General features: G+C 37.1%; 1 protein-coding gene across 4 annotated transcripts in view; it reads right to left on the bottom strand.

The window, feature by feature from the left end:
• EPC1 (enhancer of polycomb homolog 1) overlaps nt 1-27,253 on the bottom strand; it is a 96,904-nt gene that overhangs the window by 2,751 nt on the left and 66,900 nt on the right. For 3 of the 4 annotated variants that reach the window (XM_055543967.1, XM_055543966.1, XM_055543963.1), the window contains 13 exons: nt 24,258-24,417; nt 15,963-16,108; nt 15,336-15,542; nt 14,828-14,976; nt 13,539-13,698; nt 12,397-12,573; nt 12,228-12,317; nt 11,993-12,141; nt 9,930-10,282; nt 2,386-2,504; nt 2,219-2,305; nt 1,094-1,235; nt 623-986 (listed from right to left, as the gene is read on the bottom strand). In XM_055543967.1, coding sequence (XP_055399942.1) covers nt 623-986; nt 1,094-1,235; nt 2,219-2,305; nt 2,386-2,504; nt 9,930-10,282; nt 11,993-12,141; nt 12,228-12,317; nt 12,397-12,573; nt 13,539-13,698; nt 14,828-14,976; nt 15,336-15,542; nt 15,963-16,108; nt 24,258-24,417 — 2,303 coding nt within the window. The remainder of the gene's footprint in view (nt 1-622; nt 987-1,093; nt 1,236-2,218; nt 2,306-2,385; nt 2,505-9,929; nt 10,283-11,992; nt 12,142-12,227; nt 12,318-12,396; nt 12,574-13,538; nt 13,699-14,827; nt 14,977-15,335; nt 15,543-15,962; nt 16,109-24,257; nt 24,418-27,253) is intronic. The other variant, XM_055543964.1, reaches the window with a different exon arrangement.

Genomic DNA, 27,253 nt, shown 5'->3' with positions numbered 1-27,253 from the left:
AAAATAATGATGATTAAAAGTTGACCTGGCATGAATACTGTAACCCTTTTACATTATTTACAGTATTCAGAGCAGCTTAGTGACTAGCCATGGTGGGTTCTATCAATTCTGTCCACTTGAAAAGCTGTGGAAGAACTTATAAGCAAAAGAAACATTCTACAGAGAACTCCTTCCATCCAAAGTTGGAATAAAAGGTGCAAGTATTATAAGCTCTTATTATACAAAGAAAATGATGTCCCAGTTATAGATGCAATATTCACTATATGCCATTTAGTTCAAATTCTCAGCAGTTTGGAATTACAACATTTATCTGTTTAGTTCTTACAAAAATAAGGCATTCTCATCTATACGTTTTTAACATACATAAGGAAAAGAGCAAAAAACTTAGGGAATTCTCTGGCAGTCCAGTGGTTACGAGTGTGCACTTTCACTGCTGTGACTCGGGTTCAATCCCTGGTCAGGGAACTAAGATCTCACAAGTCACAAGGCATGGCCAAGAACAAACAAAAAACCCCCCAGAGAACCAGAAGGAAAAACACAAAGAAATAAGTAGCGAGCAGTGCCAGAGAACTTAAGTTAGACCTCTTATTTTCAAACAGCCCGAGCTTCGGTAACCACTCACCGTGGCACGGCATCTGCAGAGGATGACGACGGGACCTTGGAGACTTGACAGTTTGCTGCAGCAGCCAGCTTTAAGGCAGACGATGGGACAGCACTTAAAGTCCTAGGTATGTGTCGTGCATTTATGGGGGTGATAGAGTTTACAGTGGCAACTGATGAAGGTACAGTCAATCGAATGTTGTTCCCAATCAGAACCTGAGTTGTGGCGGAGTTGGCAGCGGTCGCCGGGTGACCCGGCGCACTGTGGGAACCCGCAGTCTGGGTCACGCTTGCAGGCTGCAGCAAAGCCGGCCCTGCCGTCGACGGACTCGTGTGGACAAGTGCTGTGGGTGTAGTACTACTGAGGTGTAAGCCCTTGTACACTCCTAGGGAAAAGGAAAGACGCAGCTGAACAACCGCAACTTTGCTTTTGGTTTATTACTGAAGTACGTCACAAAAACAATCTCGATTGCTGACATGTCTCTCTCCCTACCTGAGGCTGGAAGGACGCCGTTCACCCCAATTCCAAGCACCACATCCTCCTTCATCTTGAATCCCATCAGTTGTTCCGATGTCACCAAAGCAGAAGCAGCAAATTGAGCACTAGCAGAATCCAAAGTCTTGGACACAAAACCCTACAAAGGAAAACACAGAGCAGAGCTAATCAGCACCACTTAGTTTCCAACGAGTATTAAAGCTACACAGCTATATGCCAAAATCAGTCTGCATACAAACGAAAGTGGCAAACCACTGAAATATCTTCATATCTTCTTGACAGTCATAAATTTGATTAATGTTCAAGTCATCTTGTAACCCGAGGATTATAAATTTAAAAAATAAATTCTTTTTTGCTGTACATCGCATTTTGGACCTAGTTCCCAGGGACTGAACCAACACTCCCTGCCTTGGAAGGTGGAGTCTTAACCACTGGACTGTCAGGGAAGTCCCAAGGATTATGGATTTTGATCTTATGTGACAATATATAACATGGAATTACCAAAATAAACCTTTAAAATGTGGAAATGGTAAACCTCCAACACAAAGTGTTAGACAAGAAACACACTAGTAAAACATTTCAGTGATTTGCAATGAATCAATGCATGAATAAATTCATATAATGAATAAGTGCGTAGGCAAAATTTCCTTCACCAAACTTACACACATACATACACAACCAAAGGCAGCCAAGGGACAGTAACAGAACTACCCCTTTAGAACAGAAGAAACAAAACATCGATCACATCCTAACTCAGCCTAGAGATTAAGAAGCCCCTTGAATTTTTTAAATGACATTTTCCTCTCAGATGTCTAGAGACACAAATCTCAGCCTTCCGTTAAGTTCTATAAATGTGCTTAAATGGCCAATATTTATCATGCTTTAGGTTCAAAAGTGATTTCTTTTAATAGTAAAAGAAGTTATTTTAACATAATTTTTAATACATTTTAAGAAGAATTAAAAGTTCTCCAGATAATGAGCTGGGTGGGGCTGTAAGTTAAAGAGGTACATTCACAGACTACAAGATCAGGCTTGAAGACAGGGTCTCCATCTCATTTGACTGCGCTTTTAGGTTTTACTTTTTTACAGTAGGAAGCAGAGGGTGATAGCTTCTATACTCACCTGTAATGTTGTTTCTAAACCCTGTATAGAGTGGCTATGATGTGGATTCAGGCGAAAGCCACTTTTCTGCTGGTTAGATGCAAGGTTCTATGACAACAGTTGGTAATTAGAGATGAACTCTGGTGGGAAACAATGAGGGATAATCATAAGACAGACAAATCCCTCACCTGTGGCATGGTGGTGGAGGAATTACTCGTTGCTTGCTGTTGCTGAATTTGTGCAAGCTGCTGTTTCTGCATGAGTGCCAGCTGCTGTTGATGTTGCTGGTATTGTTCGGCTGTAAATGCTGAACATAAAGCGAGAGAACACTTTATAGAAATGCACAGCTATCACACGCAACTTACAATATATGAAAACAAATTTAAGCATTTAAAAAAATTTGTGCAAAATGAAAGCATTTGAGCATCCTGTTAAAGATCACTTCTGAATGAGAATTTCAGCATTTTTACAACCACGCTTGACAAGAGTGGCTTGAGTTTAAAGAGAAATAAAGTGAAACTTTGAGTTGCACATACCAAAGAGAAGTGCTCACTTCCCAAGCTCTGAAACCATTCTTTTTTGGTAAGCTGTGACACTTGTGCTAGACAGTGTAAAAGGTAATACCAGCTTTTTTCAACCGCATGTTGGAAATTCAGCTTTGCACTGAGCTTAAGAAGAGATCCAATAATTACCATCTGGTGTCTTTATTTATTCATACTACTGTCCTAATCCATTCAGATGATCTCCAGCAATTCTGTGCAGAAATACTAGCTGATCTACATAGTTCTGAATTTTAGTCATTACAAACATTTCCTCCATATGAAATATAAGGTTGTTGGTTTATTACCTTTTTTTTTTTTTTTTTAAAAAAGAACCCATCCTTTAAGTTTAACAGGAAGAAAAGAGGCTCCAAAGGTTAATTAATTTTCCCCACCCAATTAACCCACCTGGAAAAAATCCAGTCAATAAGAACGGAGTTGTTTATGTTGGCTTACTGTACAGAATGATGTCTGAGGAAAGACACTGTGTTATGCTACTTATGTTTGTCTATGGAGAGCTCAGTTCTAAAAAAAACAAACAAAAAAATGTTCATTTATTACCCCCCCAAAAAGTGTGTGCAGTTTTTAAAAAGGAAAACCTTTTTCTTTTTTTTTTTTGCCAATTAAAAAAAAAAAAAAGAAAAAAACGTACATACAATCACAACATCTGACTTTAAGGCTTCTTTAAGAAGCCTGTGGTGTTTGGGTAAGAATTATTTCAGAACAGAAAAAAAAGGGTTAGCATGCATCCTCAGTCACTAGGGAATCTATAAACCATGCACATTCCCTCAATCTAAGGTTTAATGTCTTCAAAATACTGTCAACTGATTTGTCATCTTTAAAGATGTTTTGATAATTTATTTAGAATATTACATCATCAAATTTTGCAATTTTCACTTATAACTCATGAGAATCTTTATCCTCTGGGGCAGAGTTTCTGCCTAGGACAACTAGAAAATACTTAGCTAGAAGTTAGGTAGACATTCTACCATATTTTAAACAAATCAGAAAATTGTGACATAATATTTCAGAAAACCTCTGAAGTTGCTAGTACTTACACAGACTTTTATACTTGAGCTGAACTAATTCCCTGGGTTACAAAGGCAAAAAATCATTTGTTGGAAAAACTCTACCATTCATTTTCCTATGTTTGGTGTTACAAATCTGTTTAGTTGATATATGTCCTTTGATGAGTTTCTTCTCCTTGTTATGTAGTCAGTCATACTGGATTCTTTTGCGACCCCATGGACTGTGTCCACAGGACCCCATGGGCTGTGTCCCCAGGCTCCTGTGTCCACAGGATTTCCCAGGCAAGAATACTGGAGTGGGTTGCCATTTCCTTATCTAGGGGATCTTCCCGGCCCAGAGACTGAACCCATTATCTCCTGATTGGCAGGTGGATTCTTCACAACTGAGCCACTAGGGAAGCCCTGTTTTTCTTCCTACTATGTTGGTAATCCTCAGATCTGAACTCTGCAGGAAAAATTCTTTTTTTATTGATAAATACATTTTTTAATTGATAAAAAGGATAATCCATAAATAGTGACATAAAAGCAAGTTTCTGTCAAAATGACCATTTCCATATAACAGAAATAAGTTAAATCAGAACTTAAAAAAATTTTTTTAAAAATAAGGCTGCCTTGAAACAGATTATAATTAACATAATATTTATCTTTATGCTTAAAAAATTTCATAAAAAGAAACTGCTTAATGCCAAAAAGACAATTTAAGTACTGCTAATATGTTTTTGCAACTTTTACTTTAATTTCCTAAGCTTGAGTGAGTTGCCTAAATCTTGAATTTCCTGGTAGGAGATGCTTAATAAACTTGAAAAAAAAAAAAAAAAGACCATAACTGGAAGGTCACGTCATTACACACCTAAAAAACAATAATTTAGCACTCACCGTAGAATAGATCTGTGTTTAGAACTCCATTTATATGAATGAAAATATTCTTTTGCAGAACTTTGCTGGTGTTTGTGACTTAAAATTAGCAATATTGAGTTAAAATCAGCAATACTGAGTTAAAATCAATTTCAATAAAGGTTCCAAATATTTTACCCTATTTAAATCAACGTTTCAGTCCTCAGTCTCTGAGGGTTTTGTGAATTTCATTTTTTAAACAACTGTTAACTTCCTAATACAGATCTAGAAATTTAAAAAAATGCAACTAACACTTTAGATCACTAACACTCACTGTGATTTTAGATCCCTGTTAGCTATTTCTTACATAGCTCTATAATCCAGAGTGTAGTTATAAAAATTTCCCTGGACATTCTGATATATTCTAGAAGAAATGCAGAGTAACATACGTCAGAAGTGATGGTAGTAAAAAAACATGGGTCTAGGGGCCAAGAGATCCTGATTTTTCTTTCATTCTCAGCTCTATCATAATTAGCTGAGTACACCTAAGGAAATTACTTAATCTTCTGGAGCTCAGTATGTTTATCTAAAATATACAAGTACTAAATCAGGTGATCATTAAAGTCCTTTTCAAGATATAACATGCTAAAGGGTTTTAGACTTCTTCTGAAAAATAACAATTCCAATCCAAAAGGCTGTATGAATGAGTAAGGAAAGCTTGGACAAAGGTCAGGTAATAACTGGGCAAATAAAAGCTGAACTGGGTTTCACATTGTTCCTTACACAGGAAACTAAGATGACCTTGGATGCCATTATAATTCAAAGCCTAATCAAATTCTAAGTGAAAATAAACCAAAATGACCATATTTCCCTAAACCTCTATCTAAAGGTTTTAGGTGGTATGTCTACCTCTAGATATGGTGTGGTAGTCAAGTTTACAATCCACACGAAGAGGGACAAGCTGGTCTGGTGAACAGATCACCAAACCTAGAATCAGAATCATTTCACAGAACCAAAGAATGTTAGATCAGGAGGGTTTCTTGGTGATTTCCTCTATAACCTCATAATAAAGATGAAGAAACTTTCATCTGAGATCACAAGGATTTTAGTAGTGGAAACTGCTAAACTACCCCGAAACCAATGAGATTTTAAATATAGAAAGAAATAGACAAAAGTTTGTTTTAGATTTAATATCATTTACAAAAAACAATCAGACGTTTTATGTAGCAACAGTGTGCATCATGCTTGCAGAGCCCAGAAACCACCACCATTTGGGTAGGTTCTAAGAATTCTCTCAGGGTAGGAATTTAGATGAAATAATCTAAAACTTCATGAATGCACTTCTTATGCAAAGAACTATCATGTGCCAGGTATACCAGCCCTGGAACAGTCTGGCATTCAGGCTGCTGGTCTTTAAGTCACATTCCTATAGCTGGAGCAGATCAATGGAATAATCGGGGGAGGTATGGGGAGAGTGACAGATAATTTCAAAAAGGAAACAATTTTAAAATTTGAAAATTCAGTCTGAGGTGATGGATTCTAGGTTACCAGAATATACACTGTGTTTTAAAAACAAACAAACAAACCCAAACATCTATTTTAAAAGATACTCATCAATTAGAAATTTCTTTGAGCAATATAAAGCAGAAAATTATTTTAATGCAAGAAAGAGAGGTCACTTTAAAGAAATAAACATATCTGAAATGACTCCACACAGTATTACAATATGACCCCTTAATCAGTAAGCTTGAATTTATAGTATGGAGGTCACAAGCACTTATCAGTTATCTAAAATACCCAATCTGAAAACAAAAATTTGTTGTAATTCATTTGGTAACAAACTACAACCAAACCTGAATTCATCTGGCTGCAAACGTCTTGAACACGAGATTCTTTGTGGTCAAACCTGCCACTGAGTGTGACTATTCTCGCGCTTCACTACACAACTGTAGGACTGTTAATGTATTTTACTATGGGCACCACCCTAGACTCTGCTGAGCAAGTAATTCTGAATTTTGAAACATATTTGGATAAGGATAAGGTTCTACAAACTTAAAAAATCTAGCAATGAAAACATTCAGTATTCAAATCTAGTTACTGTCCTACAATAAGATTAAAATTTTACGCTAACTAATAAGGGCCTACTACTGCACAGCACAGAAAACTCTACTCAACACTCCATAATGACCTATATGGGAAAAGAATCTAAAAAAGAGTAGATAGATGTATTCATATATGTATAACATTGTTTGCTGTACAGCAGAAACTAACACAACACTGTAAATCAACTATACTCCAATGGAAATCTAAAAAAAATTTTTTAATGCTACAAATAGAAGTAAACTGTGCTGCTGAGTAAGCTACAGATATGGAGACTTAGAAACTATCAATCTAGCTACAAATTTCCCATTGACTTACGAAAATAAATCTATCCTGCAGATATGGGAGTTTAGAAAAATGACTTAAAATGCTGATAAAATTTCACTGAGAAATAGGAATTCAAATCATGAATATATAATGGTGGTTTAAAAATCACTTTTCTATTTTCAGTCTTTCTGAATTAGAGTCCTTCCTAATTATGAAAAAAGGTATTAATCTGAATCCGTTATCCCTTCAAACACATGCAAATGAACAGTCATGTAACCAACAGTAAGTTTTCAAAGATTGTTTTTTTTCCTTTCGTCTGCACCTCATGGCGTGTGGGATCTTAGTGCTCTGGCAGGGACTGAACCTCAGCAGTGAGAAAGTGTCAAGTCCTAATCACTGGGCTGCCAGCGAATTCCTCAAAGACATTTTTGTAGATGAAAATATTAGAAAAATATTCTTGAAAATTGTCTAAATCACATTTTTTACTAAAGACTTTAAAATACACAATTTATCCTTAAGTACTAAAATCTAGTCCTAGAAGTTCTAACATGGTGTCACCCTGCTGTACCGTATTCAGAAGACCAAGCACTCTAGCACCTGACTACCCATCTGGCTGCACAGCTATGCAAAGTGGTGAGGACCGGGAAGCAAGCAAAAGACTCTGACGCTTGCCTACAGAAGCTGTGTGCTGGAGCGCACGCCCTGTGCTGAGAACGATGGGCTTCAGATGCCATCATGCAGTTCCTATTTGGAAGTGAGAAGAGGCACTTCTAGAGGATTATTTAGAAAAGGGGTAATCAGTCCAGAGGGCATTACTCTGTCACAGCACACATATAAATATTAATATTTAAAACAATGATAGAATAATAAAAAGTGGCTAAACTGATACCCACGTATTTGGCTTAAAATAGCAGGCAAGTGTATCAGCTGACTCGTATGTCACATAATGACTGGGTAAGGTCTAAAGTCAGTGTGGTAAATATTAACCCTAAAAAAACTCGTTTAGCAAGTAACATGATGAGTCCATCTCCTTCTTTCAGTAAGTCCAACACAGCCAGTTTTTCCTCTGGCATCAGACTAGATCAGAGTTTCTGTGGCTGAATTCCAGACAGAGTAGTTACGTTTGCATTTAGGGGCTATGACAAATGAAAAAAAAAAACTTCTTTAAAACTACATCAAACGAGATGAGATCTTAACAGAGGCTGAGGTAGCAATGCAGGCACTGATGCTGCAGAAGGAGCCGTAACAGACTCACTTCCCTCATTCCCAGAGTGGCTCACGCTTCTAGTTCAACTGTACTTAGAATCCTCTGTAACAGCTGAACTGCTAAAGGTTTTTTTTCTCCAGGGGAATTAAATGAAGTTAAAGGTACACATGACATGAGTTCACTGTTATATACTTAACAGCAAAAAGCTTTAGGTTTCTGGAATATTCACAAACATGAAAGAATAAAGTGTTACCCTAAAGCAATTCTGTAAGTATACAGAAAGATCTAGGAAATTTATGGGAAAACTGAGAATTAAGTGCAAGAGAAAACAAATGATAAACCCACCCATTTAATCTGATCACATATATAGGGGGAAGGAAATAATGGAAAAGAAAATTACACAGTTATTAAAGATTTTTTCAGCTAAATTTTCAGTAATACTACTGTTCCATATTCATCTTTTAACATTCATTGGCAAACATAAATCAAGTAAGTGTTACACTATCAATGCTCACTTAAGTAGTATAGCAAAACAATTTATGTGAAAAAGATCATATAAGATCCTTAGGATAGTTATACAACTTAAAGAAGTGGAGAAGATAAGAAATTGGTCCAACAAGCCAGTTTTCTACATCTAGTCCCAAAGAATTTTAAACAACTTAATCTTTATCAGGGAAGCATAAGTTTATACTATTAAAATCTCTACACTCATACCATATAAGACCTTCATGCTGAAAAATCCTTTTGACTTTTAAGACTATAAAAGCAGAGAGAAACTGAATCTTCATGATATAGACTCCAAAATTAATGGGATTGCAAGTAATCTGTTAGGTAGGCCTCAGAATAATTTAGATTATCTTCTACTTGATTTCTGAAATGGGTTTATATTTCTTATGAGCTGAAAGACTTCCCTTTCATAGAAGTACTTTATTACTAATCACAAAGAATATTAATTTATGGAACCTTTTCTGAAGGTAATGAGGCACATTTTCATGTTTCTTAGGTTTAACCATAGCCTTACCAGATAATTAGGGGGACAGATTAAATTATCTTTATTAGCCCTTTCAAAATCTGTATTTAAATTATCTTTATAAATATCTGCAGTAACAACTTTAACAGTGAATTTCTATAATCTACATGCCTCAAACAACTGGCATTTGCTTTAAAATAGAAAACTAAAATTTGGGGAATATTTTAAGTAGATGGCATTTATATTAGACCCATTTCACAGTGTAGGCATAATGCTAAAGTACATATTACCTGAAATGTTTCCAAATTATTAGAATAATCCTTAAACTTAGATGTCCTAAGTCCTTAAATGTCCTTAAAGTTAGTGTCCCTCTTATAAATTATTCTGAATTACTGTGTCAGCAGAGAAAGAGTGCCTATCTATCAAGTTGCTGGCTTACTTTAAAGCAGTCTAGTAAAAGCCCAGAGAAGTATCCACTATCAATTTACGGTCCATTTTCTTTCCATATTATTTGAAAATATAATAGCTGACTCTTGGTGGTTCACGAAGTGCAACAGGAAACAAATGCCATACATTATAAACAGCACTAAAATTCTTGGGTGTGCAGAAATGTTTAAATGAAGACACATGCACAATTGGGATTCAAATAAATTCTTAAACCTAGATTTTAAAAAAATATATTTTAAGAGAAGGGGACTTTTAGCTGTAAGAATAACAGACCACATATTCCCAAAACTGATGAACCCGAGGCTTCTACAGAGACGCACATCAAAACGAATGAACGTACCAAAGTGTGCTGAACCGCTGCTGCTTTTGCTTTGCGTAGAGGTACTGCATGTCTGGGTCCCGGGTTGTGCTGTGCCTGTTCGATTTACACTCCTATACAGTTTTCGACAGGAGAGTTCATCATTGTCACTGTCATGTAGGGATGGTGTCCGAGGCCTAAAATGCCGCCATCTACATGATTTGATATTGACGAGTATCTGACTGAGGTCTTTAGAGAAAGATTTGTCCGAGGTATTTGTTTCTGAGGTATTGGCAGACTGATTGACTGGAGAATGTTGTGGTGAGGAAAGCATGTCCAGATCCAGATGGCGAAACACGCCGTCGTAGTCTGAGTGCGCTCTGTCCAGTAAGACCCTGATAAAAATCAGTCAGAAAATGTATGTAGAACAGCTATTCAGAATTTACACAAGAGTTTTTTTTCTCTCCCCTCCCCAAGTCCCTCAAAGCCATCTCATAGCAAATATTTAAAAGCTATAAATTTGATTATTTCAGTATTTGGCTCCGTAGGCTAAACTCTCAATTTCTGTTAAGGTTCTTTCACTTTTTAATGGTTCGATTAGAGAAGAAAGTACTCCACCTTGAAGAATAAAGTAAGCTATCCAACTTACAACAGAAAGCCTTCTAACAATATGTTACTGTCACCATACAAGATAATTTGATCTTTCACTTCCATTACAAAGCACCAAAACATTTATGAAGCATTGCTAACGTATCTGTTCCTTAAGCAAAAAAAAATTTTTTTGAGGGAGTAGGTACGAGAAAAACAATAAAAGTATGTGATCTTTGGATATTTTACACTATTAAAATTTCTTACAGACAAAATATTTGAAGTCACCACTCGAGAGGATTTATTTTTACTTTATTTATATAAACTTTATAAATGAATCCATCTTAAAATGCTAACACTAACTAATGCTAGTATAGAATAAAATATAGCCAACATAGAGAACTTTCACTACTAATGATGAGGTTGAAAAAGCACTCAATAAAATGTGTCTTAACTGGATAATTCTAAACTGATGAAGTGATAACAACTGCAATTAAGATCAAAAATGAAAGAAACATGTGTAAGTCATTAATTTACTGTAAATCAGACCCTTAGGTTTCTTCCTGAAGGCAGCTTGATCTGTTTTGCCTTTTAATTTTTTTTCACTAATACCACACGAGTCTTTCTTTTCCTTCGCTTTCATGTGTTTGGCAATCCCTCCCCTCCCCACACAACTTCTCACCTAAAGACCTCCAGAGCATCAAGGACTCCATCAGGTCTAGACAAAGGCAGGTGTCCTGACAAGCTGAGGTCAAGATCAGGTCCCGCATGGAGCCAGGAGCCTTTCCTCTGATGAGTTAACTCAGTGTACTAGTTATACGACATTTCTTAGCCTATTTAATCCTTTTTCTCAGTATCTCCCAGAATGCCTAAAATAATTTTGGGTAATTTCTTTAATGTCATATGGGCTTCCCTAATAGCTCAGTTGGTAAAGAATCCACCTGCAATGCAGGAGACCCCGGTTCGATCCCTGGGTTGGGAAGATCTGCTGGAGAAGGGATAGGCTACCCACTCCACTATTCTTGGGCTTCCCTTGTGGCTCAGCTGGTAAAGAATCTGCCTGTAATGCAGGAGACCAGGGTTTGATCCCTGGGTTGGGAAGATCCTCCAGAGAAGGGAAAGGTTACCCACTCCAGTTTTTCTGGCCTGGAGAATTCCATGGACTGTATAGTCCATGGGGTCACAAAGAGTCGGACATGACATTTTTTTAATGTCATAGAATTTACATAATCATGATGTACACTTGTTTTCATCTACCTCTGAGGACGGATATCTGAGGTTTTCAATTTTGAGAAGAAAAGCAGATCCATTAGGGAACCACTAGTTATGCATTAAAAGCTACTGTTGTGTAACAGGTAACAAAGTGGCCAAGTATCTTAGTCAAAAAAAAAAAAACACAACAAAAAACAGTTAAGAGCAGGTGGGAACAAATGAGCTCTTTGGAAGGATCACCTCATTTTAAACTTTCCATCACCCACATCTAAGACATCCCTCTGCTAGGAGCAGAGATGCCTCACCTTCCACCGCGCCCAACCCGTCTTCGTGCAAATCCGATGCACCGCTGGGGCACAGTCAGGGTGGTCAGGCAGTATCGGTATCGCACATCCCCTATTCCTCCGTTGCTAGGACTAGTCCAAGGCCAGTTGCCAGTTTGGTCTAAGTGAGGCTTAAAAAGAAAAATCCGAATTGTTATTTATTTTTTGTCAACTAAAGGTAAACTGCTTGTTATTTACAAAGACAATCCACACTTACAGCATAGTACTGACAGCCTGCTTTCCTTCGGAAAGCAAAAGGGCCATCGGGATCATTCTCTTCCTCAGCTTCTGAAGAACCAGACAGAACCTTTAAATAAAAGGTAGTGCGTCAGATTGTGTGCCTTCCTATGTTCCTCATCTTGTTCACAGAAAATCCTTGCACTCACCTGGGAGAGAGGCTCTTCGTCCGAGCTGGGGAAGTCATACTGGTTCAGGTCTTTAGCGTTGAAAACCGGCAGCGTGGTGGGGCTGGCCTGTTGAGGAGCAGCAGCAGCAGACGAAGGTAAGACTTTGGGCTTCTTTTCATATTTACGTTTAGGTCGGATAAGATCGGCCTTATCTTGCTGCAATAGTCATGAATTAAACACCAGAAATCACGGTCAACAAACTCAAAGTTTGGGGGAAGTTTTAAAATAAGTTTACTGCTAACATGGACTCATAGGAGTTATAAGACTCTTACGTTTTGTCATTTTCTAATGTAAGTCTTAGAGGTCGTTCTCTGTGAAAACATGAATATGTTCCTACAACCTAAACATGATCATAAAATACTTTGTTTCTATTAAAGTAAAAGAAGAGAAGTTCTCCTGAAATCCTTTAACTACAATTAGTATTTACTGCTGGCTTCTGTATCTTTTTCTTAACTTTCTACAAAAATTCCAGGAGAGAATTTTTTAAAAGGAACTTTTAGTTAGTCTTCATCCTAAAGAATTAACAAATCAACACTGGGAAAGTAATAATGAAAACATATACACAAAGCAAACTTCAGATAACTGTTAACATAGTGAAAACAAATCCATAGTACTGAGGTATTAAAAAAATAAAGAGTAGTAAAGACTTGCTAGCTCTACAATGAAAGCAAATGGTGAGCAGTTTTAGAGGATAAAGATATGAAAGCACTAAAGCGGGAAACAACTCAGGGATAAAATACATAGGCACGAGTGATGAATACAGTTGCACATTAGAAATACACATGGCAGGTGAGGGCAGAGGTGAGGAGAGATATGAATTTGAGGTGGAGGCAACAGGCAAGGAAGATCAGAGGCAAAAGTGGTATTTGGTAGGAAGAAACGGATCATGGCGAGTATAATGTTTGTGTAAATATGCTAAGTATTTATATCAAGCTTTATGAGGTTTATAGCATTATGGTTTTTAAAGAAAAGTTAATGAAACTATAAGGTATCTCTCTTTACAATTTCTACTGCTATAGGCCAGTCTTAAATCAAAAGCTGGCTTTCATGGTAGGGTTTATAAACAAATTTCTCCTTTTTACTCTGATTCTAATGATAAAAATCAAAAACATTCTGATCACCTTATTAACTTTAAATTCCTTCACGTCCATCGCCTCCTGGTGTTTGAACTGACTGCTGTTGGCGATGGGGATGAGGGGGATGGTGTATGTGGGCTTCACTGGCTGCCTCTGAGCCATGACCTCAGACATGATCTCCCCACTGTAGTCACCCAAATTATACCTGAAATGGTATGAAAAGGTTTACAGAGTTAGTTCTTGTAAGCACTTACCGTCATGATGACTAATAACTAACCCAGATATTAACTATAAACCCTGATGAAACTTAAGGTAAGATTACAGGTAAACTACCTGATGAATGTTTATTAAAAGTAAAGATTACATAGTTCCTATTGCTTCTTTCTTTTACTTTTTGGCTTATGGCTTTATCATGCCACCATTAATAGATAACCATGGCGGGGGAGAGGGGGATTTAATTTTAACATAGCAATTTTGGTGACAGATTTGGTGGAGATGTTGAAATTCATGCCTGAAATGGTACTGAGGAACTTTCTGCTAATTTGAGTTGCCTGTGCCATAAAACTAATTTTTCTGAAATGAATCATAAGAAATTGAATAGTGATTTCCTTTGGGAATAGGGACCTGGAAACAGGGGAGTGTAGCCTGAAGTTTTCACTGTGCTTCTGCTGAAGGATTGTGTGTGTGTATTTCGTCGCTCAGTCATGTCCAACTCTTTAGCAACTCCATGAACTGTAGCCTGCCAGGCTCCTCTGTCCATGGGATTTTTCAGGCAACAATACTGGAGTAGAATGCCATGCCCTCCTTCAGGTGATCTTCCCAACCCAGGGATCAAACCCGCGTCTCCTGCACTGCAGGTGGATTCTTTACTGCTGAGCCACCGGGGAAGCCACACTGAAGGATTATCTAGGTATTAAGAATACGGGCCTTTCCCCCATCCCTGTTTTATACTTTTCTGTTAAAAAAAATCTCAGCATGTGTTAAGAAAAAATTCAGTATCATTTAGTAAACAAAATAAAAACTTTAGAAGTGACAAATGTTCTCTCCCTCGCAGCTCTGCACTAACTCAAGTTAAGTCTAAAAGAAAATGATTTTGAAATGGAAGTATCCTGCATAACAATTTTACTGAACCCAGTCACTTTAAAAGTGAAACCAGAGAGAGGAAGGCATGTAGAATTACACAAAGTACATCAACACCACATATTTCAGCAGTCTCTAACTATTATTAAAAGAATGTATTTCTGGAGTTACAGAAAACTGCTTAGGAAATAAATGACCTCTACACAAAATTTCTAATGGTGCCATGCTTCTCATGCTATTAAAACATACTTTACCTCTTTTCCATAATTTCCAGTGTTAAGTGCAATAGCTCTCTTTTACTCTTTTCTCTTCTTTTTATCATCTCTAGAATAGTAACAGCCCGGCTTAGGTCTCGACGCAGCTTAAGCATTTTTTCATAAGAGGCTTCATCATTTTTGCGATTCTGCAAGTATGAATTTGCTTGTTTAATGTCAGTAAGCATTTCTGAGTATAGCTGGTGACATATAAGAGTATATATATATTTGAAAGGTGAGATTAGAATTTAAACACACTGAAAGGGAACATGGATCACCGGGAAATCAATTTTGAATATGGTTTTTAATGAAACAACATAAAGATATATCATTATTAACTCAGTAATGAATTTTAAGGCAGATTCATTTTAAATTAATATTTTTCATTATAAAATGTAGAAAGTCTGTCTAAATACAAAACAGGTTTCTGATGCTGAGGCATTTATAACTATAAATAAATTTTCTTACATCAGAAAAATTACAAAAAAATCTCCCCAGGTTTCCTTACTTTCCGCGTCTGCATTTTTTCAGTTCGTCTTCTAAAAGCCACGTAAGGATCATTTGTGCTCGAACCATCTCGCTTCTCTTGTTTTACTGATGGGATAAGAGACGGACCTCGACAGTTTTTTCTCTTTTTAATCCAGTATTCATAAACTTCTCTAATTAATTCATCGTCTTCTTTTAGCAGTAGTTTGGCTTCCTGCAGACTGACTGGCTAAATGTAAAATCATTATGTCATTTTCATATAATACAAAGAAAAGGTTCAAAAGTACTTCTAATTTAAATGACAATCATCAGAATAACAGTATTAACAATAGCAAATATGCTGAGTACCTTGTACATGTCAGATAACGAGCTAGACGTTTTATGTAAATTATTGTATTTAATTTTCACAACAATCCTCTAATGTTTTTCATCTTTATTTTACACACTGGGAAACAGACACACACAGAAATTGAGACCTTATGCTGAAGGTTATATAGGCTAGAAATGGACAGAGATATGAATACAAGCTTGTCCAGAGCCTGCTCACTTACCCTCTTTCCACTGTTTTCACAGAAAGAGATATATACACACACACACACACACACACACACACACACACACATTCATTATATATACAATGAAGCTGTACCTGCTGACCACTGCCTTTTTCTAGACGGTCAATCATCTCCTCAAACTGCAATGGGCAGATGTCCATTTTCTTCTTCAGTTTATTCACAAATACTTCATCTTCAGAATCCAAATCATAATCGGGCTGCTCAGCATCCAAACTAAAAGCTGACAGAAGAAACCACACGCGATCATTTACCGTGTGGAAACACGGACAGAAACCTCTCACTGATATCTGGGTTATCTCTAGGGAAACAGGGAAGATTTTTAAAAAGATTTTAGTTTTCAGACTTGAAAACAATCTAAGCTTCCTGCATTTAAAGTTTAAGAAAGAAGACCATCTTTATTGTTAAAAGTGATAAAAGACTGCCTGTGACCTGTGACCCCATCCCACACAAAGCAAACTAGAAGCCCACTAGTAAAAACAGAAAGAGATTGTTAAATGCGCAGGGTTGAACTGAACAAAAATTATGTAGCTCAAAAATGATAAAATATCAGCAATTTCATGGGATTTAATACCATAATAGAAGGATAAGGGTTTTAAGTAAGATTGTTTCTAGAATGCTTAAGTCCTATTTTTTCTAGAATGCTTAAGTCCTATTTTGTAAATTATTGAACCGCTTCACTGACAGCTCGGGGGTGGTATTTGAAGTTGAAGTGTTAGCCATGGCCAATAAGGGTAACAGCTGTCACTCAGTGCGCTCATTCCTGCCGAGGTTTGTTCCCTCATGAGAATCACTGTCATAGTGAGAGAAATGGGAAGTTTTCCTTTCAAGGAAAATTTCCCTTTCAAAATTTGTCAAGATTTGGAAAAAAAAAAAAAAAAAGGGCAAGAACCTTTGCTTTACACAATACTGTCAAATGTTGTTCAATTACTTTGCAAAATTAAACTAGTTTGATAATAATGTAAGTAAAATATTAAGAAGCTTGATACCAAAATCTGTCTCATACCTTTTCCTTCCCTTAACAGTTCCTCCCAAGTTCCCACCACCTTCAAACCCACAACCGTGCAATTGTATGAGGCCCTTTCTGACAGGCCTCGCTAGTTGCATCTGCACATTATGACCCAGCAACATCAAATTCCGTTTGTTTCAAACAGCAGGTCCTCTCTCCCTGTCTTCAGGCCTTTACATTAGCTCTTTCCTGCCTGGTCCACCAGGCAAACAACTCATCTTTACAAAACCCAACCTGACATCAACTCCTGTGGAATCCTTTCTGGACTGCCCCCCACCCAATAAGTGGTTCCTAACTATTTTATCTTTTTTAGAAGTTACAAACCCTCTCTCCCCCAAAAAACATGGTGTAAACATATAGTATTTTACATAAGTTATAAGCAGAAAATTCAAATGTCCTTAAAACAGCTTGTGGCACTACGGTTAAAAAATTCCTGTCCTAGATCACTCCCCTTCTTTTGTACTACTGTTACACATACTTAACAATCTTATTTGCTAAACATTCAAATATGCTCAATTTTCTTGAGCGGAGGGATTGTATCTCATTTATTTCTGTCACACTGAACACTCAACTCCTCAGTCCTTACCAGGGTCTCACATCTAGAGGCACACAATGCTCATCTGTTTCTCATAAGTGGTGATAATTTTGGTCACCAGTCAAGAAACTGCCCAATATTCCACTGTGTTATCTCTGGCCCATGCCCTCCTCCACCATCTCGTAACTAATAAGCAGTTTGTGGGGAGAGCTTAAGACCATGCAAATACCCTGCTCCTCATAAAAATTTCCTCTTAGGTACACACATTGGTGATTCTTATGTGAGTCAGCCTCGATAATGTAACTGCAAAAATGATTTTCTGGGTTTCTTTGAATTATTATTCAAAAAAACTTTTATTTTGTATTGGGGTATACAGCCGATGTGATAGTTTCAAGTGGACAGCAAAGGGACTCAGCCACACATATACATGTATCCATTCTCCCCCGAACTCCCCTCCCATCCAGGCCACCATAAAACACTGAGCAGAGCTCTTTGTGCTATACAGCAGGATCTTGTTGGTTATCCATTTTAAATATAGCAGTGTGTACATGTCCATCCCAAACTTCCTAACATCCTTTACTCCACCATTCTCTTCGACATAGCACCATTCTGCTCTTGGCTGGCATTCTCTACTGTAAAACCGTGAGACTAATCTTCTCTACCACTTAGCACTTTGTTTATTACCAGTATGGAACTCAGGAATTTTTACTTTTACAATGGTTCACAATTCATTACTGTACTCAACTATTCCATTGCTTAAAACGTCCCCAAACTAGCCAGCAGAAACTCCGATGTCCTCCTGTGATATGCCTCTACCATTTTTGTGAGTTCTTAATTTCTGGCATAACAAGATGTTCAGGTTTATCTTGACTTACCCTCCCCCAGCCCTGGGATCAGCCATCTTTCCACATATTCTTGGTCCTATTTAGTGGTTACAGACCAGGGACTAGGTGTTAGATGTGCTTATTGCTACTGAATATTTTTGCTTCTTGGCTTTACCAGTGGACAGAACCAGAAATGCACAGATCTTTACACACACACACACACATTCAAATACACAAGAAGACTGCCTTTTAAGAGAGACTTCCTTTGAGGATAAGCAAGAGAATCTTGAGACTCAAATTTGAGGGGGAGGGAGGGGAGATTTGTTCCTGCCTATTCAGGTCAGAACTGTTTTGTCCTTTCTTACAGAATGAATAGGAAAGGAGAAGTCCTAGTTGTACAATCTCAGTTCAGTCGCTCAGTTGTGTCTGACTCTTTGCAACCCCATGGACTGCAGCATGCCAGGCCTCCCTCTCTATTACCAACTCCCGGAGTTCACCCAAACTCATGTCCATTGAGTCGGTGATGCCATCTAACCATCTCATCCTCTGTCGTCCCCTTCTCCTCCTGCCCTCAATCTTCCCCAGCATCAGGGTCTTTTGCAAGGAGTCAGTTCTTCACATCAGGTGGCCAAACTATTGGAGATTCAGCTTCAGCATCAGTCCTTCCAATGGAATATTCAGGACTGATCTCCTTTAGGATAGACTAGTTGGATCTCCTTGCAGTCCAAGGGACTCTCAAGAGTCTTCTCCAACACCACAGTTCAAAAGCATCAATTCTTTGGCGCTCAGCTTTTTCTATAGTCCAACTCTCACATCCATACATGACCACTGGAAAAACCATAGCCTTGACTAGATGGACCTTTGTTGGCACAGTAATGTCTCTGCTTTTTAATATGCTGTCTAGGTTGGCCATAACTTTCCTTCCAAGGAATAAGCGTCTTTTCATTTCATGGCTGCAATCACCATCTGAAGTGATTTTGGACATGTAGAAGCTTCCAGATCACCAATCAAAAGAGAAACAACATTAAGACCCCTTGGACCAGGAGATGTTGAACACCACTCTCAAACAGCTGAGGAAGTATTAACAGTTTGGAACTAAAGCAGGGATAATGGTTTTAAAACAGGTTTCTTCCTTCAGTGCTCTGATAGGATAAAAGGGAGAAAAGTACTATCTCTTTCCTAAACCTATTAAAGACAAGAATAACATTGAAGATTTTCCAAATAAATGTTCAATGAAATGTTAACAGATAATATGTAAAGAATACATCTGAAAAATGCTGGTTAAAATAAACTTTCCTTTTTAATTGCAAGGTTCCCAGAGCCTACAGAGTAATATGTATTGTAACTCTGGGGTAGAGAGGGAAATATAACATGCAATCATTCTCAAATGTTTCTAATCACTACTTTTTAAGGCAATACTATCATCTTGAAAACTCCAAGGAATAGTCTGTGTAAACATTAGCTTAAGAGTTTTATAAAACAGAAATTATAAGAATTGAAATGAACCAGTCTATATACATAATTTGATACAATGTACCCTTCATAAGCAATGCATTAGACTACCTGGCATTCAATGTTCAATTGCAACTTTGCAGAAATTTGTAATATAACTAGCCTTTTCTTGTGTATTGTAATATAAAAGTCAATACCAATTTTTAAAAAATTAACATCACTTTTACACAATCTCTTCCAGAAAATAAGAGGAAACACTACCTAACTTGTTTTATGAGGCCAATATTACTCTGATACCAAAACCTGACAAGACAAAGCACACATTCACAAAAAGATTAACAATATCTTTCACAAATTTAGATGGAAAACTTCTCAATAAAATCCCACCCAACAATGTATGGAAAACACACACACACACATACCCCCCACAGCCAAATGTGATTTATTCTAGGTATGCAAGGCTGGTTCAGTATTTGACAACCAACCAAGGAAACCCATCACATCAGAGAATAAAGAAGGCAGGAAAATCACATGACCTTATTAACTGATGCAGAAAAAGCAGCTGACAAATTCAATAGTCAGGATAAAAACTCCCAGTACACTAGGAACAGAGAACTTTCTAAACCCCCTTCAGGTGACATAATGCTTAACGGTGAAAGACTAAACTTTTTTCCCTTAAGATCAGGAACAAGGCAAGGATATCTGCTCTCAACACTGTATTCAAGTTCTAACCATTATACTAAGGCAAGAAAGAGAAATTAATAACATACAGGTTGGAAAGGGAAAGCAAAACCATTTCTATTTGCAGACTACAACATGATTTTTTTCCACTTAGAAAATCCCAAAGAACCTGCAAACATCTTCTAGAACTAACATGCAATTTCAGTTAAGGCCACAGGACATATGCTCAGCATACAACTGAACTGCATTTCTGCATACTGACAATAAACAGGTGGAAAGAAAAATCAAAAGTGCAATACCATTTTCAATTGTGTCAAAGAAAACAGGTATATAAAAAAAAAAGTACTAAAACACCATGGATCTTCATGATGAAAATTATAAAGTGTCAACTAAAGAAATCAAAGGCCTAAATACCTGGAGAGTCATATTGTGGTCATGGACTAGAAGACTCAACACAGAAAAGATGTCAGTTCTCCCTACAATGATCTATAGATTTAAATGCAATTCGTATCAAAATCACAGCAAGTTTCTTCGCAGACACAAACTTATTCTAGTGGTATTTTTAGGGAAATATTTACAGGGAAAAGCCCTAGAATGCCCAACACAATCTTGAAAAAAAAAAAAAAAAAAAAGGAGGAAGCATTTCCCCAATGTTAAGGATTATCATATAGCTGCAGTAATCGAGACAGTGGTACTATCTTGGGATAAACACAGGGATCAGTGGAGTAGAATACAGAACCCACAAATAGAGCCACATCAATATGCATAATTGATTCTTGTTGAAGAAACAAAAACAATCAATAGAGGAGGGATCATTTTTCAATAAACAGTGTTGGAGCAATTAGATGCCCAGAGTGGGGAGTGGGGGTACACACCGTGACCTAAACGTCACAGTCAAAATAGATCACACACTTAAATGGACAACTATGAAACTTCTAGAACAGGTCATAGGAAACCATCTTTGGACCCTGGGCAAAACAAAGACTATTCTTGGAGTTGATACTAAATGGATCTAACCAAAATTAAAAACTTCTACTCTGTGGAAAACTGTTAAGAGAATGAAAAGACAAATTATATACCGGGAAAAAATATTTCCAAATCACGTATGACAAAGACTTCTGTCTACAATATATAAACAAACAAAATACTCAAAACTTAACATCAAAATACTCTCATTAGAAAATAAGTAAGACACGCACAATCTTCACCAAAAAGGATATGTAGATGGCATAAAACACATGAAAAGATGTTTAACATATTAGTCATTTAGAGAAAAACAAATTTAAAGTACAGTGAGACATCACTGTATACCTACTAGAATGGCTAAAATTAAAAAGTGATAACCTCAAATGCTGACAAGGATAAAGGAGAAACTGGATCCCACATACACAGCTGATGATACCGCAAACAGGCATAGCCTTCTGAGATACAGAGTAGACATTCTTGTCAAACTAAAACTGGATGACCCAGCAACTACACTTATAGGCATTTAACCCAGATAAGTAAAGATTTATGTTCACTCAAAAATCTGTACATAAACGTTCACAGCAGCTTTATTTGAAATAGTCAAAATCTGGAAACGACCCAGTCTCTCTCTGAGTGAGCAATGCAACCTGCTGCAGAGCATGTTATGGAAGACTGCTCAGGAAGAGAAAGGAACGAACTACTGATACATGCAACAGCTTGAATGAACGTCAAGGAGGCTATGCTAAGAGGATAGAGTCAGTCTCAAAAGGATATACATTCATAATTCCATTCACGTTACCTTCATCAACAAACATAATTACAAAGATGGACAACAGATGAGTGGTTGCCAGAGGCTAGGAGTGCATTTAAAGGAGCAATAAGGTGGAGTCTTGTGATGGTATAACTGAGTATCTTAATTGTGGTGGTGAATATACAAGGCTTTACATATTCTGTGAATCTACAGTCATGTAAGACAATGTTAAAAGAAACTCAAAGTCAGCTAACACTCATTTGGCTGACAGTGTTTATAAACTTTCCAATGTAACATGTCTTTCTAAATTTGTACTGATGAAAAATATTTTTTCCCCAAATAATTTACAATTCTGCTTCCATTTTATTACTGTTATTTGATTACAATGTCAGCAGTCAATGCCTTTTTAAATATAGTACCCTGACTTTTCTGACCACAATTTAACCCACAAGCTACCAATAAAATGGAATTTGTGAATTCTGGTCATCAATAGAAAAGCACCTATTTGTAAAACAAGCATTCGAAGCTTTTTTTCTGATAGTAATGATAATGTAAATTGAGTAATGTAATTTTATCTTGCTCCATCCTGCTTTAACCTGATAGCATATATTCATGAAATAATACAGCCAGTGGCTGTGGAATGCAGTGTGGTCCTGGTTAACATATACAGCAAGGATCCATTCTGGAATTTCACACTGACATGACTTTCCAGAGAATTAAGGTTTTAGGTCCTATTATTGGTAAACTTTGTTTGGAATGTCTGTGTTTTATATGTAATTAAACACGAGTAGGCAAGAAAAACACACGCCATTTGTTTGGTTTACTTCAAAGTAACCTTTAATAAACTGGAAAAAATTTTTTTCTAAAGAAAAAATTTTTTTCCTAATGAGTACAAGCTGGAGGTAAAGGTGAAAAAACATCGCAAGTTAAAAACATCAAATGCTAACACAGAACTGGTAAGAGTCAATATGGGCATGTTTACCTGTGGTTTTCATTATGTAAGAAATAGTTTTTAAAAAATGCTTAGAACCCAGGACAAAAATTAGACCATATGGAGAAAATGATAAATGAGTTAGAAAAGTAGATAATAAGCAAGAAACTAGGTAAAGCTAGTTGCTCTATGTCCACAGAGAGAACAATACAAACAAAACAGATTTATACTGTTCTGTAAAAAGTTTAGACAGGCCCCTGGAAAAAGCTCTTGATCATAAAGACAAGACAAAAATGAAAGCGGTTAACACCTTTTCCTTAGCAACCCTGCAATTACACGTTTAGTGGTCCACAACATGGGGACCAAATGAATGAAATAAATTCACCTAAGTTTACAAGCTCTCAGCAGTTCATCATCAAATGTGATTAAGCTATCAAAGGGTCATTTCCACTGAAGACCTCTATCAGTACCAAGTGACACAAGTTACCAATTAAAACACGAAATTTTAAAAAAAAAAAAAAAAAAAAAAAAAAATCATGAGAATTCCCTGGGGGTCCAGTGGACTCCATGCTTTCACTGCCAAGGGCCCAGGTTTGATCCCTGGTCAGGGAACTAAGATGCCATGAACTTATGGGGCTTGGCCAAGAAAGAAAAAAACAGAAACACAGATGGGGCTGGCAAACTATGGCCTGTGGGCCAATACTGGACTGACACATGTTTTTGTCAAGAGAGTTTCACTGGAACACAGTCATGCCCATTTGTTTAAGTACTGTCTATTGTTGCTTTTGTCTGTAACTGCAGAGTAAAATAGCTGTGACGGAGACTGAATGACCCACAAAGTTTAAAACACAATCTGACCCTTTACAGAAAAGGTTTGTTGACTTCTGACTTCTACTAAGAAATTCTTTAAGGCAATTAGTATTACTATTTCTGAACAGTAAGAAAATGATTTCTACATCTAAAGGTATACTCTTTATCCTACTCATCTACAGTAGCAGAAGATGCCATGTTGAGATTAAGCTAAAATAAAAATCTAGGCTGAAACTGTGTTCTTTCTTGTCAGGCGGGAATCTCAAGCACAAGTGTAAAAGGTGAAAATGGCTCTGATAACTCTCAAGCTGATGCTGGTCAATGAAGGGGCCCCCAACAGATAAACATAAAAATCTGTTGAGATATGTAAGAACACAGTACAAGATACAGTCATCAAGAGAGTAATCACTTACGCTGTATGTGAATGAGCTGCTTTGGCATCTTGAATTCCCCAGGATATATAGACTCATAGTAAGCGATGTTACTTTCTGCTTCTGGGACTGGTATAACCATGTTATCCCTCTTCTCGCCATACACCTGCTGTGCTGAAATAGCCCGCTGAAGATGGTGTTCCTAGAAAGAGGGAGAAACAGGTACATTTACACATTAAAAAACGAGCAATCAGAACATACAGCCTTATGAAGAAGTTTCTTGTTTATTTATTTTTAAAGTAGAGGGATTTTTAGTGGCCTTGTAAGGATGCTAACAATATAGTTGTGGTGAAAAGATTTTGAGTATAAACAAGAAGATCTGGTTAGATACACTGTGTATTTCAATTTAAGAAAAGGCACTGCACTGAAATTGAGGATTAAATTATATAAGATTAAAAAAAAGGCTGACCAAAGCTGTTACTTAAAGTTTGCACTTTGCAGATGAATTTTTTTTTTAAAGGGGTAAAACATTTGAACTTATTGTATACAGAAAGCAGGCTATGTATAAAAAATATTTTATGGATTATAATCACTTATTCATACAGTGCTTCAGAAGAAGGGTACAGATTATTTTCTCCATTTTTAGTTGATGAAACTGACACAGATTCAAACCTGGTCTTCTGTCCCAAGGAATACCCTTTCTTATGAATTTCCAGAGCCCTTTTTGGACGGTAGTAAAGTACAGGGACTGAAAGCACAGGCTGCAGGGTCTGTGACTCCTGGCAAGACACTTCATTCCTCTAAGTCTGTTTCCTCCAGTAAAAGAAAAATCGAATCTTACAGGGTTGGTTGGGAAGATTTAAGTAATATAAATGTGCATTAGATGTTCAGTATAATGCCTGGCACCTAACAGGTGCTCAAAATGAGCTTCGGTTGAGTTGCCACACAGGAAGATTTTTTTACCAGCTGCCATAAAAGTACCTGTTCTCATCCACCCCTATCATCACTGAATTCTGGTAAACATTTCATTAAATTAAAACTAGTTTTAAAAATACTAGTTTTTAAAATATTTATATACAAGTTCAGGGATGAAAAACATTCCAACAGTATGAAGACAAAAATTTCAGTCTCCATCAGTAGCCTCTGGTAATTTTATGTATACGTAGATTTCAATTCACAGCTAGGAGTCTTCTGAGCGACCTGACATACCCTGACATATCCCCTTGACATATCCTGGAGATTGTTCCATACTGATACTTTTACTACAATTTGTGCAACAGCAGAAGTGCATTTCACTCTGTGGATGTGGAATACACACTCCATTAGTTACTTAACCAGACATTAACTGATAAGAGAAAAAAACAAAACCAAACCAAACCAAACCTGGAAACCACCTAACGCCTATCCTTCTCCCTGAATGCTGCAAACCCAACCCTGTACTATGATATATAGGAGATACCTATGTGGGCCCACGAGAGCCTCTGTAGGACAAGGAGAGATGCAAGTGCTCAGAGGGTACATGAGGTGACAACACCTATTCTGACCATTCTGTGTAGGAATCCTTAACATCTCTCTTCAATTTTAAAATCACCCATCTTGTTATTTTTGGTTAATTTCTTTACAGTGAGTTTTTCTTCCCTTGAGTGTTGCCATTTGCTCACTTTCAAAAGGCCTGCTTTCCCTTTTCTCATTGATGTTTAAATAGGTGGATTATTTTCCTTTTCAATATTAAGGAAATTAGCCCCTGCGTAATAAAATTGACAAATATTTTCCTGAAGTTTGACTGGTCATTTTAATTTTTTTCCTTGTAAGAAAGTTTCACTAGTCAAATTTATCAACATTTTCCTTGATGACTCTGTTATCCTTAATAACAGGTATAAATTGTACAGTTGCAAACACTGGTATGTAAACAAACCCTTTCCTTTTTATAATGCATTTGATCTCTGATTCTTGTGGCTCTTGGGAGCTGGTGGAAGCAGTGTGCAGGGGGCAAGAGGGGGGACCGGGAACAGGCTGTGGTCCCAGTGCACTGGCCCTGGAAGCCTGAGACGCAGGTGGGGAGCTGGTCACAGGCGTGCCCTTCCCCTCTCAGATACCCTCTCACGGCAAGAGCAATTTTGTGACCCATGCCCCCCCTCTACTTACACCAAACTCAAGGAGGGAGTGAGGGAGCAAGGCGCGTTATTCTTAATTTGCACTTTGTTCTTAATCAGTTAGCACGTCTCTGTGTAGGTGAACATGTGAGAGATGGTTGACCTATTTTTTGTATGTAAGGAGAGAGAGCAAGCCACTATCCTAATGTCTAGCATAAAATCATCTATTTCCCTTAATGACTAAAAAATGTCCCTTTATAACTTCCTCTTGCATTTGAGAGTATTTCCAAGCTCTTCCTCCTTATTCTATTCAAATGCCTCCTATGTCACTATTTAACGTGTTTTTTAAAAGCGCAGCCTCAGACTATTTATTAACTAGTGCTTTTTAAACACTAAATTCACTCCTCGCAATTCTTTTTCAAAAATTTCCGGGCTATTTATTTTTCTAGATGAACCACAATGAAATTTACTTTCTCAGCGTGAGATGGGACCACTAAGGCCTTTAGATGTTTTGCAGTGTGGTGGTGAAGAACAGGATTTGTATCAGGAGTGCTCTGGACTTGTATGTCAGCTCCACGGTCTACCAGTTCTAGGACTTTGGGGCTTGGGACAAGATAGTTATACCAGTAAGTTTTATTACCTCTAAGTGTACACTGTGTATCTATCATAGGGGACTGTGGTCAAGATAAAACGCCTGAGACATACTAATGTACCTTTCACTACTAGAGAAGTTGAAGTTTCCCATATGCTTGTTAATATTTATATTCTCCCTAGTGTTAACAGCTTTCTGTAGAAAGACTTTTCCTGATGTTCATATCCATTTTTCTATAATTGTGAAATCAAATTTTTGTTTCTCAATATTATAGTAAATACTGCTTTAAAAAAAACCTTACACATGGTTTTTGTTTTATAAAATATTTGACACAATTTCCTCATGCTTCCCTG

Source organism: Bubalus kerabau, chromosome 13, assembly GCF_029407905.1.
Source record: "Bubalus kerabau isolate K-KA32 ecotype Philippines breed swamp buffalo chromosome 13, PCC_UOA_SB_1v2, whole genome shotgun sequence".
Taxonomy (NCBI): Eukaryota; Metazoa; Chordata; class Mammalia; order Artiodactyla; family Bovidae; genus Bubalus; species Bubalus kerabau.
Note: the sequence above shows the minus strand (reverse complement) of the source record. Positions and strands in the feature narration are given on the sequence as shown.